The 14,114-nt window shown below is 40.0% G+C and overlaps 1 protein-coding gene across 1 annotated transcript; it reads right to left on the reverse strand.

The window, feature by feature from the left end:
• Window positions 1–680: 680 nt before the first annotated feature.
• Window positions 681–10,570, reverse strand: LOC141366145 (uncharacterized). Its single transcript, XM_073871513.1, has 5 exons — window positions 10,502–10,570; window positions 10,186–10,383; window positions 9,626–9,659; window positions 3,312–4,018; window positions 681–2,856 (listed from the first exon to the last, which is right to left on the reverse strand). The coding sequence occupies exons 1-5, from the start codon at window positions 10,568–10,570 to the stop codon at window positions 2,050–2,052; spliced, it is 1,815 nt and encodes a 604-aa protein (XP_073727614.1). The 3' UTR covers window positions 681–2,049.
• Between the last annotated feature and the right edge of the window lie 3,544 nt (window positions 10,571–14,114).

Genomic DNA, 14,114 nt, shown 5'->3' on the forward strand with positions numbered 1-14,114 from the left:
GACACCGTTCAAACTTTAAAATGTTCGGGCAGTACTGGTGTAAGTTGCTTGAGAGGATGAAGTCACAGATCCATGTCGTTCGGCCGCCATATTGGAGAGAACACAAAACCTTAAAAAAGTTTCACAGGTCACAAATTTTGTCCAAACTTTATGAAATTCCACGTACGCGATCCTTGGACCGAGCCTCACAAAAGTTACTAGAAGGATTTTTGATTTTCGGAAGCGTTTGCGCGCCACAGCCCAAACTAAATGTGCGTCAACGCCGCCAAAACAGGAAGTAGTTCAAATCTCAATATGTCTGTAACATTTATTAACCAAAAATTTTATATGAACTCTTTACTCCAATGTGAAGATGCCCAAGATAAAAAAACATTGCAGTAACATGTCTATATTATGTTATTTTCACTTTAAAATGTCCAATTAAAACCTGTGTAAAAAATAAAAAATGTCATTAGCCTTTACCAGTAGAGGGCAGCCTTTACGTTCAAACGTGTTTTTTAGACAGAATGTAAAGATAGCGGCAGCCATCTTTAGAAGCTAAGCTAACAGGCTATGGCTCCGTGGAAAAGTTTGAATAACAATGGCGGGATGTAGTTTTAATGTTAAAATGGCAAAATGGAATTTAAAAGAGCTGTGAGAGAATCGGGTGTTCCTTTAAGAGCCACAATCAGTCCCTCCAGGATTTCGCGGGCCTTTTTTGTGATTGTTGCAGCCTAAAATGCATGATGTTGCGGCCACATTTTTAAAAAGTTGCACTGAAAGTTGCGATGTTTGTTTTTAATAGGTAAAACAGCAAAGGTATCGAGATTTTTACTTAAAGTGCTCAAAGTATGCTTTTTGGCCTTTTCCCTTTCCTTTATTGTGTTATATATTTTTTGTGTGCATGTTAAAAGTTTACAGAGTCAAAAACCCAAAATCCACCCCCATAGAGACTTACAATATCCCACATAAAACACTGTTCACCATCTGCTCTATTGTACTCCAGCCTTTACTTCAAAGACAAACGTGCTCACTATGTAGCACACAATCTAATGACAACAAAACCACAAACCAACCTTTAAGCAACATTATAAAAAGGCAAAACAAATGATTTTGACACAGCAAAATCTAACAAACAAAGCTTTATTTTGAAACCAAATCTGCTCCTGCAAAAATGTAAATGTGCTGAACCTCACAAACACTTAGCAGCATTTATGTTGAAAGATTACCATTAATCAAGTGCAAAAAAAGTTTTCAATTAGTTAATTAGTTAAAAGCCTAAAGTTTAAGTGCACAGCCCTTTACAGTAAACACAGTACAGGCCTAGTACCATTTCATAACATTGATACTCTCATCTAACTAATCAAAAATAACTTTTGCTTTACAGAAAAATACTAATTGAATTTATTTCTGCAGATATGTTAACAAAATAATACTAAACCCTGCATCCTTCTACCAAAACATAACACTGATACCACTATGCAGAGCAAAACTGTATCTCAGTATACAGTAATTATAAAGAAAACAAAGAAATTGCACTGACCCTGCTCCAAAACTAAAATGCATAGATAACTTCACAGTATTTATGTTTCAATATGTCAATACCAAAACAATTCAAAACCAAGATTTGTAACCACACACTGTACCTGAATGCATACAAATACAAGCTAAATACTATAAAATGCTTTGAAACAATTAACTCTTAAGAAAAGCGCTACATAAATAAAATTGAATTGAATAAAAATAAATCTTACTACACAAGCCTGCATAGTAAATCTTGATAAATATTAAAGCTTCCCTTGATCTTAATCCAAACAAGATCAGTACATTTATCTTCGTAATGAAGAAACTCCATTTTTGAAGATATTAATGACAAAGCCTCTCTTCAATCACATTATGAAAAAAAATAACACACTAACCCAGTTCAAAAATGTGCATTGAACTATACAGTAAACATTAAGCATCAAGGTTTTTGAAAGATGCCAATAAACAAAGAACAGTTAAACAAAATGGCAGTTTGCAGGGTAACATGCATCTGTCTAGTCTGATATCTAGTTTTCTGAGATCTGACTAATCCTCAATATCCTCCATGTCCTCCTCAAAATCTTCCTGCATTTCAAAAGCTCCACTGGTAAGTCTTTGGTTGTGGTATAAGAAGACCAAGGCTTTGAGGTTGTTGTTTGACATGGATCTCCTTCGGCTGGACAAAACCAGCTTGTATATACTGTTGCTGCGTTCAGCATCTGCAGAGTTCACGATGACATCTTTGTATCGTTTGGCCAGGACACTCAGTATGGGCAGCCTTTCCTGCAACCCATCCCAGAAAACATCTAAATCCACCACTCCACTTGCTGAAGCTCTGAGTGCAGATGGACCTAGATGGGTGAAGTAGGCATCAAATTCTTCTGTAGGAACAGCACTGAATCCCGGAATGTATTTGTAGCTGACCACACTCTCATCCATAAATGCAGTGTGACGAGGATCAAAGACCCTGACTTCATTCAGAAAATGAATGGCGGGTTGTCCATCTGACATGTACTTTTTGAGTTTGTCCTCTGCATTGTTGTAAGCCTGTTCCACTTTGTTAAGGATGTGGTTCTTTATAGCTAAAGTCAGGTCAAGTCCCTCAAAGTACTGGGCATATGCTTCATACTGTAGTTGTGCATTTGCCAAAATGTGCATGTGCAGATCCTCAAGGTAGTCAAAAACCTTGGTGGTTACGGGACGTCTACTCTGGAAGATGTCCAGAAGTTGAATTACTCTTTTGCACTTCTCTGACATGATGCATATCTCAACCTGGAGACTTTGAGCCATATCTGGATCATGTAGCATTTCATGGAGTCTCTCCACACTCTGAGGCGTGCTTCTGCCACAAGTCTATGGAAAAAAAAAAGAGTAAAAAAAAGAAAGAAAATTGTGTTAATGCAATCAACCACAAAAGTTGCTAGTGTACCGTACTTTCCGGACTATAAACCACACCTGAATATAAGCTGCATCATTCAAAAATGCGTCATTAAGACGAAATAACAAGTCAAAGTGGACTATACGTTGCATTTATTTAGAAAATTATTTCACAAAATCCGAGCCGGGCCAAATACGTTTACTAATTTAATCTAACCAACTTATTTGTAAGTGTGAACTTGTGAAACAATAGCAGACAGATCAGCAGGCTGAATAGATGTCTGTACGTTAAAAGTAATACTATAAGTTTTATTTAAATGATAAACCATGGCTTATAGACAGAAAAATACGGTATGTGTGTGGAGGTAAAATACAAAGTAAAACATGTTGTTTTTAACTAAGAATTTTAACAATAAATCTAGCATACTTACATCCACTTCCATCTCAATAAACTCCTTGTAGAGTCCGAAATGTTCTGAATGGTACTGGACTGCAGTGAACCACGAGTTCCAGCGCGTAGCACATGGATTTGGAGACATCGTAGCTTTCTTTCCTGTTGGTAGTTTTTTTGTCAGGTATTGAAGATATCTTCTTTTCCGGGAGCCAGCTTGGTAGAACATTTGTGAGAAACACAGCATAAATGCATTCAGTTGGTCAAAAGGTCTCCGGAAGGCACTACCTATCAGGTTCATTATATGAGCCAAGCATGTCACATGAATTGAGTTTGGGAATAAGGATTGCAACGCAGCTTTGTAGGCCTTTTTCATATAGGCCGCGTTGTCAGTGTTGAACACCACAACATCATCATTGTCTATGTTGTATTCGTGTAGACACTTGACAACCGCCTTAGACACTGTGGAATGGTTACACTCCTCAAGAAACACTGTGTCTGCAAGGTATGCCAATATTCTCTCCGAAACATCCTTCTCCAGCGGAGCAATTAGGATGTTTAGAACACATCTGCCCTCTACGTCTGGAGTTTCGTCAAAAATCACAGCAACAGGCTTTTTAGCTACAAGTGTTTTAAGTTGCTCTTTTTCTTTCTGGTATACTGCTTCCAGGTAATGTTCCTGAAGCTGGTGAAATCCAGGTATGGCTCCACCATTTATAACTTTTTCCCTAAGGAATTTTCTTAAAACTGAAGGTCACTTGTAACTTAAAGAGCGGAATGTTTACAGCAGTGCAAGTGGCAACCCAATCTTCAAAGAAGAGAAAAGGAGAGGACAAATACATCATAATACATTCCCCTAATTAATACACAGTACAGAAAACTTTCCAAAACAAGTAAAATATATAATTTATTTTAATTTCACTTTTGTATCTCCGTGTCCTCAACTGATTTCAGTACACATCACAATTGATAGAACAGCTTTATCAAAAAGTTTATAGACAACTTATAATTCATCAACTTAAAGAACTAATACCCGTTAAGAACTTAAACCCAAGTGTGGTTTTCATATTTTTGTTATTCAGCCAGTGTACGTGGGTCTGGTGGACCTGTTGCATTTTTGGGTTTTAATTCAACACACTCAAAAATTTTATGTACAAAAAAAACATGTTTACTTCATCCCAATTACAAGCAATATAAACAGCATAAATGGTAAATATTTTCTCTTTACCTTTATCACATTTAAGAATTGTAACCTTGTGTGAGAACAGCAGGATAAACAAAAGTCACTCACTCTCACATGCATGCACACACTTATGCATGCATCACAAACACACATATGTGGTTTACGGGACTCCATCTAGCATAATGGATTTTCTAATGTACAAACTGTATAATCTATACCCTTACACTACCCCAGCCCTAATCCTTCCAATCATAGAAAACGTTTGCCACTTTTTGAATCTTTTGTAAACGGTGTCCTCATAAACCATATACAGGAACACACACACACACACACACACACACACACACACACACACACACACACACACACACACACACACACACACAGCGCTTCATTATACCAACAAGACAGTTACCATTGCGATGCTAGTCACTCGGTGACAACTACAGTACGTTATAGCATTACCTCTTAACATGCATTGTATAAAAAGCCAGCTTACCTTAATCCTTTCAGCGCTTGCAATTGATCGGGATGCCACTGCCTGCGTCACCGTGATTTGTCTGGTCTTAGAGCCTCCGTGCGTTTCTGACATCCTCCGCTTATGTTTCGCGCTGGCAAAGTGTTTATTAATTGACGATTTTCTTTTGTGTTCAACAACAATATTGCACATTCTGCAAAAGAGTTTACCCCCGCTTTCATACAGGACATCTGGGTACTGTTTTTCGCGGTCCTTAGCTGTTATTTTTGTTGGTAAATGCGAGACGTTGGCTGCACACATGTTTGCTGCGTTTTCTGAACTAAACAGGAAATGTGTTTGCTGACGTATGACGCCGCTTTGCAGAAGACCGCGCTGATTGGTCAAAGTTGCAGAAAAGTTGCGGTGATTGGTCAAAATTGCAAGTTGCACTGAATTCGCGGGGATTTTTTGAATTTGCGTTAATAGTTGCGATCGCGACATCGCGAAATCCTGGAGGGACTGCACAATACAGCGAAGAGCTGAGGAAGAGAAAGTAGAGAACCCTGGAGAAGAGGGACAGCCTCAGACTCTGCTGCGAGCCCATGGAGGACTCAGTAACCTCGGCTGCCACCCAATCTTCGTATCGTATATGGACAGCGGAATCCTGGATACATATTTTTAAAATCCTAAAACTTCATCTTATTCACTATACAGTATGCGGTTTCGGACGCAGCCTGACTGTGTGAATACGGTATTAAAAAACTATATATATATTGAGCATTATTTGATACTAAATCCGATGGAATATTAATATTTCTCATATACTTTTGTGTACAAAACTGCAAATGGATTTTATATTCTGAATGCTTGAATCAACGCAAGCTCTCTGGAGAACGTGCCGTTGCACATACAGGTAGGAATATGATTCAGACATATTTTAATCCCTTTCTTTTATTACAGAGATATATGGCATTACAAGTGTGGTGTATTGGGATAATAAGGGAATTTAATTCCCCTTTTCATCAATGTAATACATTGTAAACGTATTAGTTTGTAAAGACGCAATCCTCGCGCGTCAGTATCGCGTCCTCGCTCGCGTGATCTTTTGGCGTCGGCTCTATGACAGCTGCATGGTTTAAATGATTGTGAATTGACGCGAAAAAGTGTCATTTTACCTTAAATCATGCATGTGATGCCAAGTGTATTTAAACAGTCATGACTTTCAGAAATGTATGACACATTTAAAACAGCTTTTGCCAGAAGACTGCGTATATGCCATTTACATAATCTTCAGGTAAGAAGATACATATATCTAAATCGTATGCTTAGCTACTGTTGAACGGGAACACGATTGATTGCATTATGCTGTCAATCACTGAGGGAAATATTTTCTTTTATCATTAATTTCACAGTCTGGGTCGACAGAGGCGCGGGCGCCGCAAAATCTTTATTTTTCAATCACTCCGCAAAAAGACTTAGATAACTCTGCTGATTTTGGACTTACAGATATGATTTATACATCATTTAAAACGTTAAAGTGTCTAGTGTTTTTTCTGTCCACTCCCATTAAAAACAGAATGTTGTGCTTTTCGCAAAATTAAGAAAATAAACATAATGCGCATTGTTCTCTCTCTTAGTGACGTCCTTTCAGAAACGTGTCAGAAAAATGAGCTGTAACTGAACGATTTGTTGTCAAAGAAACAAAAGATAAATGTCTACATAATGCTTGGAATGTCTGCTTTTAAATGGTGTAAGTGAAATCGAAAACAAATAATGTAATTCGTTGTTAACTGTATTAAAAGAGGGAGATGTACCGTCTCTCATGTTACTGCATTATTTATAAAGAGCCACGCCCCGCTCCATTGAAGAGAAGAACAGAGATCATCCATATTCATTAGTCAACGCCACAGTCAATGGAGACTCCGTCTCTGCAGCCATTCAGTGTTGAGTTTTAATCCGAGTGCTGAAAACATCACATCTACTTTGCTTACTCGGGACTGTAACTACAGTTATCTCCAGACGCGAATGTTTTCTCTGTGCTTGCTCATACAGCAAAGGCTCAAATATTATGCGAGTCATCGTTCTCACAAAAGAATGCAATTTAAACGAGTAAGTTAATCGGCCATCACTCACAGCACCTGCACCACTGTATGCGTATCGCGCTGACAAACATACACGTGATTTTACTGCCCTGATGAAATCTAAAAGTATATTTTCTCTGATTAGAAGCTAGCCTAATGTTTGCCAGTTATTAAGATGGCGGTTGTAGTTTAAATAAAGGGTTGTGAAATAATAAGCTTTGACAAAAAACTGCATAAAACAATTTTATGTTCCATATTATAAACTTTTGGTTATGTGTACTTAAGTGAGTAGATATGGCTCTTATTTACACCTTTAAATGTAGAATAAAGCTTACTCAGGTATCTTACAATGCACTTATGTTGTTATGCAGTTTTAAAATACAAAATACAAACATGTCTGGATGTAGATAAAGCCTACTTGGTCATATTACAATGCACAAGTTTTGTTGTATGCAGTTTGAAAATACATGTTTGTAGAAAAAGTATATTGTACAATGCACTGATTTTGTTGTTATGCAGTTTCAAAATACAACATGAGTATGTTTAAATGTATATGTCGTCATCATCACTGATATATCTCTGGCCCTCATGACAAACTAATTGAATAGCCCTGTCGTAGACGCTCAACACACAATCATATTCATAAATAGTAAAGAAATGAAACGATATTAGGCTATCAGTGCTGCTGTCGCTCTTTCCTATTGCTTATTTTAAAAATGAGCTTATGATCAATAAAATGCAGCTTATATCTGCTGCTTTTTGTGACGTGAACTCTGGCCTACATTAAAGGTGCAGTGTGTAATTTTTAGAAGGCTCTCTTGACAGAAATGCAAAATAATATACAAAACTATATTATCAGGGGTGTATAAAGACCTTTCATATGGCTCTTATATGGCCGTTATGTTTTTATTACTTTAGAATGAGATGTTTTTATCTACATACACAGAGGGTCCCCTTACATGGAAGTCGGCATTTTGTGCCACCATGTTTCTACAGTCTTAATGGACAAAATCATGACATGTTTGTCCTGTGGTGGCTACCGTAGCTCCTCTATGCATTTCAAAAGCGAGGGGTGAGCTGTGAACTGAGTTTTTGGTTGCAATTTGGAACCTCACCACTAGATGCCGCTAAAATTTACACACTGCACCTTTAAGTCTCATGTTTTTAAGATTATCTTAAGTACTAAAGGAATTTTGGTATATTATGTACAAAACTAGTGTGTGAAAATGGGGCACTTTAAAGGGATTGTTCACTCAAAAATTAAAATTATTTAAATTACAATTCTAAAAAAAATTTAATAAGAAAACACTGAGGGCTTGACATTAACTTTTTGAGGAACTTGTCCTTTGGACAAGTAAATTTGTGTTTCACTTGTCCATGCACAAAAGTCACTTGTCCGGGTAAAGTTTTATAATATAATGTATTTTTTGTGTTTTGCTAATCAGTGGCAGAGCAAGGGATTTTTCATAGAGGAGTCGGACAACTAATTTTTTCTCACACTTGTCCTACAAAAAATCCACTTGTCCCGGACAAGCGGACAAGCCTTAAAGGCGGAGTCCATGATGTTTGAAAGCCAATGTTGATATTTGAAATCACCTAAACAAACACGCCCCTACCCCAATAGAATCTGGACCTTCTGTTGATAGACCCGCCCCACACATACGCAAACCGGCATTTGATTTGATTTTATTGGCTATAAGTGTGTTTTGGTAGTCGGCCCGTCTCCTTTTCCAACGCGTTTTTCAAACATCGTGGACTCCGCCTTTAATGTCGAACCCTGAACATGTGCAGCACAGCCGTTATAGTTGGTTCTAGGCTAGCTAGCTATCCCTGTATTTACATAAAATGGTCTGTGCTAAGCCCCGGATGTCCTTAAATGCTGGAAGCACCCCTGGTTACAAGCCTGTATACATTTGTGTGTGTGTGTGTGTGTGTGTCAGGAATGCTTTCACGTATTGAAACCAAACTTTGTACATGAACTTGGGACTCCAATGCGAGGATGCACAAGATAAAAAAACATTCTAAAATTTTACATTTCACAAATCACGTTAGTGACCGCACCAGAGCAAGCACACTTTTGCGGTTCCTCCGGAAGTGCATTTTCTAGTTTTTTTTGTGCTCTGGTTACTACCAGAAACCCTAAGTTTTAAAATATGAGTAAAAGTGATACAGACCCCGTCAGGCTATGGTAGACATGTCATTCAACCTATTTAAAGTCGATGTACTATCACAAGGGTCTTGAAAATTTATTATGAAGGTTGAAAAATTACATGGTGTCACTTTAAATATTAAAAGGGAAGGGGGGAAGGGGATTATTAAAAGGTAAGTCCTGGGACTTTAGATGGCTCTGAGTCGCTCCTGACTCTCACGGGGACCACAGGTTAGTCTTCTTAACCTGTCCTTATTTTCTTCGTCCTTATTTTCTTGTACCCCCATATACTCACCTGTACGTCCCAACCCAAGAGCCCAGTGTACCTTCCTGTATACACACCTGTACGCCACAAGCCCAGAGCCCAGTGTACCTTTCTGTATACTCACCTGTACGCCCAAAGCCAAGAGCCCAGTGTACCTCCCTGTATACTAATTTCTACGCCCAAAGTCCAGAGTCCAGTGTACCTACCTGATCAAGCTACCTGCGTTCTGTCCCTCTACGTCCTGGCAGAGAGGCTGTGAAGAAACACAAAGAGGGAGACAACATTAAGGATATTCAACTCAATTCAAGTGTGGACGAAGAAAATAAGGACAGATTAAGAAGACTTACCTGTGGTCCCCGTGTGAGTCAGGAGCGACTCAGAGCCATCTAATGTCCCAGGACTTACCTTTTAATAATCCCCTTTCCCCTTTCCTTTTAATATTTAAATAAAGATTGTTATATTTTACTTTGTTTCTTGTCTGTCATTGGGGCATTTTGGGACCTCCTCGGGGTGGAAACTGAGGGAGGGGCGTGACTCATGTTAGAGGTGGTCCGCTCCGAGCTGTGACATATTTGTCACGCTTCTCCTTCTGTTCCCACCCAGAGGAGGTCCCAAAACACCCCAATGACCAAACAGAAGAGAGGAATAAAATGTAACAATTTTTATTAAATATTAAAACAACTTAGGGGGATTTAAATACTTAAAAAGAGTCTCAAGTCCTTTGTCACTTAAGCTCTCACAGGGGAGGGGCATTTAAGCCGGGATACAGGTCAGTACACTGGGCTCTTAGCTTTGAGCGTACAGGTGGGTATACGGGACGGTACACTGGGCTCTTGGCTTTGGGCGTACAGGTGAGTATACAGGAAGGTACACTGGCTCTTGGCTTTGGGCATACAGGTGGGTATACAGGACGGTACACTGGGCTCTTGGCTTTGGGCGTACAGGTGAGTATACGGGACGGTACACTGGGCTCTTAGCTTTGAGCGTACAGGTGAATATACAAGGGGGTACATTGGGCTCTTAGCTTTGAGCGTACAGGTGAGTATACAGAGTGGTACACTGGGCTCTTAATTTTGGGCGTACAGGTGAGTATACAGGAAAGTACCGTGGGCTCTTGCCTTTGGGCGTACAGGTGAGTCCACAGGCTTTCAGCTCATGGGGCATACAGGAAGGGTATACACATGCACACAGGCCTTTGGCTTTTCGACGTGCAGGTAAATACACTGATGAACCCCCAGGCGTTGACTTCCCAACCTCTCGTGGAAACAGTCCAATGGCGATTCCGAGCCCTTAGCTCAGGACCTGCAGCTGATGGCAGAGAACACACACACACACATTTCCGGCAGTATATTAATACTCCCATGGGCACACAAGGAGGGATACGACACCTCATTACTCGGCAAAAAGGGCAGAAGGGGACTGTGCATAGGCTGGCACTCTCCACAGCCACGGCGCCACCACCGGGCGGAGAAAAGGGGTTACCGAGTCGCATTCGGGTGAATATATATATATAGAGGACAGCCGCCCAATGTCACCACTCCACATTCCTATGACAGGGCTCTTTCTTCGGCCTAGGGAAGTGATGTCTGACAACACTGACACAGCACAACACTACAACTTCTCAGGTGTACACAGGTCAAAAGACTCACCCACCGCACTCCACACACTCACAGTGAATTAAGGTCAGACTCACAATATGGGCGGAGGCTATTGTCCTGAATAGTCGAAAGGCTGGTGAAGAGGACAACCATATGAGAATGTGGGGACCATGACCTTCAAAACCCACTCCTTCCTCTTCTCGGTCAGTCCCGGCTCACCCACCGATCCTAGTCACAGGTGGGGTCACACTGGGATACAGTATTAGCAAAATGTCACTGGCAAGGCAACAATTCCAACATAACTCAGTTTTGTTTATATTGAATACTTCCCCCTCTTTTCCAGATGTCTGGTGTATTCCAGGTCGCTAGTACAACATTTTCTCTGTTCCTTCCTCTTCTCAATGCGTTTCCGGTGTTTTCTCAATATACACAAGCTCTTCAAGGTAAATAGCACATGTCAACACAAATACTTCAAAGGGAATGTTTCAACACTTAACTCCGTTTTTCTTCAGCCCAATCCTCTGCTTTACCTTTGCCCAGTCTGCAATATCCGCCTCCACGCGTCTCTTCAATTCACCAAACACCGTCTCCCCCACAGAATAAACTTTCTCCTTCCCTGAAGGCTACTTCGTTTCTGCCCTTGGCCTCGTCCTCCAGACACTCGTCTTCACTTTCGGTTTCAGTTTTGGCTTGCGGGCTTCCCCTTACCTGCCCCCCTTTTGTAACAAACCCAGCAGGCGCCCAGAGCGAACTCGCGGTGCCAACTTCCCTTTTCTGTTTTTTTTTTATTATTTATATGCCTCCTTATCTCAATAATGCCCAATTACCAATCGCCACATTTATTAAGCACACCTGATCCAAATAATGCTTAATTTGTTTGCCCAGAGTTGCCGGAACTGACCTTGTGTTTCACGAACAACAGTCCGGGTGGAATTATTTCCGCCATTTTAGGTTCCGCCCTATAAGTCACTCCGTGACATCCTCCTCCGCCAAACCGTTCTAGTCCCTAGAACGGGCTCTTCATGGCAACGGGCATAGCTCAGGGTGGGGGCCTTGGGTAATTTGTTGTTGGCCATTGGGGAATTTTGGTTGCTCAACTCGAGGTGGGCACTGCCGACTACGCCAAATCTGTCACAGGTTGGAGCAGACCACCTCTAACATGAGTCACGCTCCTCATTTTCCACCCCGAGGAGGTCCCAAAATGCCCTAATGACCAAGCAGATGAGAAACAGAATAAAATATAACAATCTTTATTAAATATTAAAAAGAGAAAGGGGAAAGGGGGTTCTTAAAAAGGTAAGTTCTGGAGCTTTGGATGGCTCTGAGTCGCTTCTGACTCACACAGGGACCACAGGTAGGGCTGGGTTTCGATTCAAATTTCAAGAATCTATTTGATTCCTATTCTCCAGATCTTGAATCGATTATCATTGTTCGATCCGATCTGATCCGATCTTCGAGATTTAGATAAGTGTTTTTGAAAAAAGCCCGAAATGGTGCCAGATAGGGGTGGGTGGAATGACCAAAAATCTATTCCATTCATTTTATTTTATTTTATTTTATTTAGTCATTTTATTTCACGGTAACCGTATATTTCATGGTATACATGTTTTTCAGTTTATATTGTTTTTGGATTATAAAAATGTGCAGTTATTTGCCACTCATTATAGCTTTTAACTGGTCGCCACAGTTTTAAAATATGTGACCCGTCACGGAAACCAGGGACACAAGTCGGCAGCACAAGTTTCGAGAAAATGAGAAACAAAGTTTTTTTTTCAAAATTTGTGATTTTCGTTTTATTGCAGAATCTGTTAGTTGAGATCACGAAGAAGCCTCTCCATGTTTGAGATAGCAGTTTTTGTATATTTAAAAGCGTACATTTTGCGGTTAAAATAGGCTTGTTTTTCTGGAGATTCTAGCGTGCACCGGGGGGCGTCATTGTCTGTGTATATTTACATATTGTATAAGCTTGAGTTTTCGCCTCCGCCCTCAAAGGGAACAGCGTGACTATTAAACAAGGATAGTTCGCCCAAAAATGAAAGTAAAGTAATTAATGACTTACCCTTATGTCGTTCTAAACTCGGAAGACCTCCATTCATCTTCGAAACACAGTTTAAGATGTTTTATCGTTAGATTTAGTCCGAGAGCTTTCTATCTCCTTCATTGAAAATCAATGTATGGTTTCCATGTCCAGAAAGGTAATAAAAACATCATCAAAGTAGTCCATGTTACATCAGTGGGTCAGTAAGATTGTGTTGTAGCATCGGAAATACAGTTTGGTCCAAAAACAGCAGAATTACGACTTTATTCAGCATTGTCTTCTCTTCCGGCTCGAGCGTGAAGTCACGTGACTGTAGTGACGCGGTTGCCCTGTTCCTCAGACATGTTTGCTACGTTTTTTTTTTTCAAACTTATAGCGTGCATCTCCCTAGACTGTAAAGCTCGGGCGCACAAAACAAAAGAAAAATAAAAGAAGCTGGGGCGGAACAAATAACAGTCAGCCGCGTCACTGACTTTATGCGGCGCCGCAGTCGGATGATGTCAGAGTACCGCGAGAGCTCTTCAAAAAATCTTACGGAGTAGTTTAATTTCGACTCGCTCTCGCGCTTCTTTGACGTCATCTCTATGTCAGTTCTTGCAGCGCAGCATGAGTCCAAACACACAGAAGTTACACAGAGATCGTTGTATTCTTTATATAATTGGCTACATGCTTTGTCTATCAATATTTTCCATGAAGTTATTGGCTGTTGGAGGAACGAGCGAGCGATTGGTAACATCTCTAAAGGACGTCACGTTTTCGACGGCGCTGTTTGGATGATCTATTATACTACCTCACTATTTTAAATACAAACTTTGAAGGCGGGTTCATGTGTTTAACGTAGTGTAATCTCATATACCCTTACATGTTACGATGTAAATAATCTTCAGATTGTATATTATATTGTATTACCAGACATTCATGCGAAATATGATGTAAACAATCTATATTTCACGGATATACGCATTTGTGGACAAAATTGTCATTTGATAATCTGAAACAGACTGGATTCGACTTGTGATCAACACAAAGGTAAAAAGTCATGTTTATTTTTGCATGTTGTCATTTGGACTTC

Source organism: Misgurnus anguillicaudatus, chromosome 2 (genome assembly GCF_027580225.2).
Source record: "Misgurnus anguillicaudatus chromosome 2, ASM2758022v2, whole genome shotgun sequence".
Taxonomy (NCBI): Eukaryota; Metazoa; Chordata; class Actinopteri; order Cypriniformes; family Cobitidae; genus Misgurnus; species Misgurnus anguillicaudatus.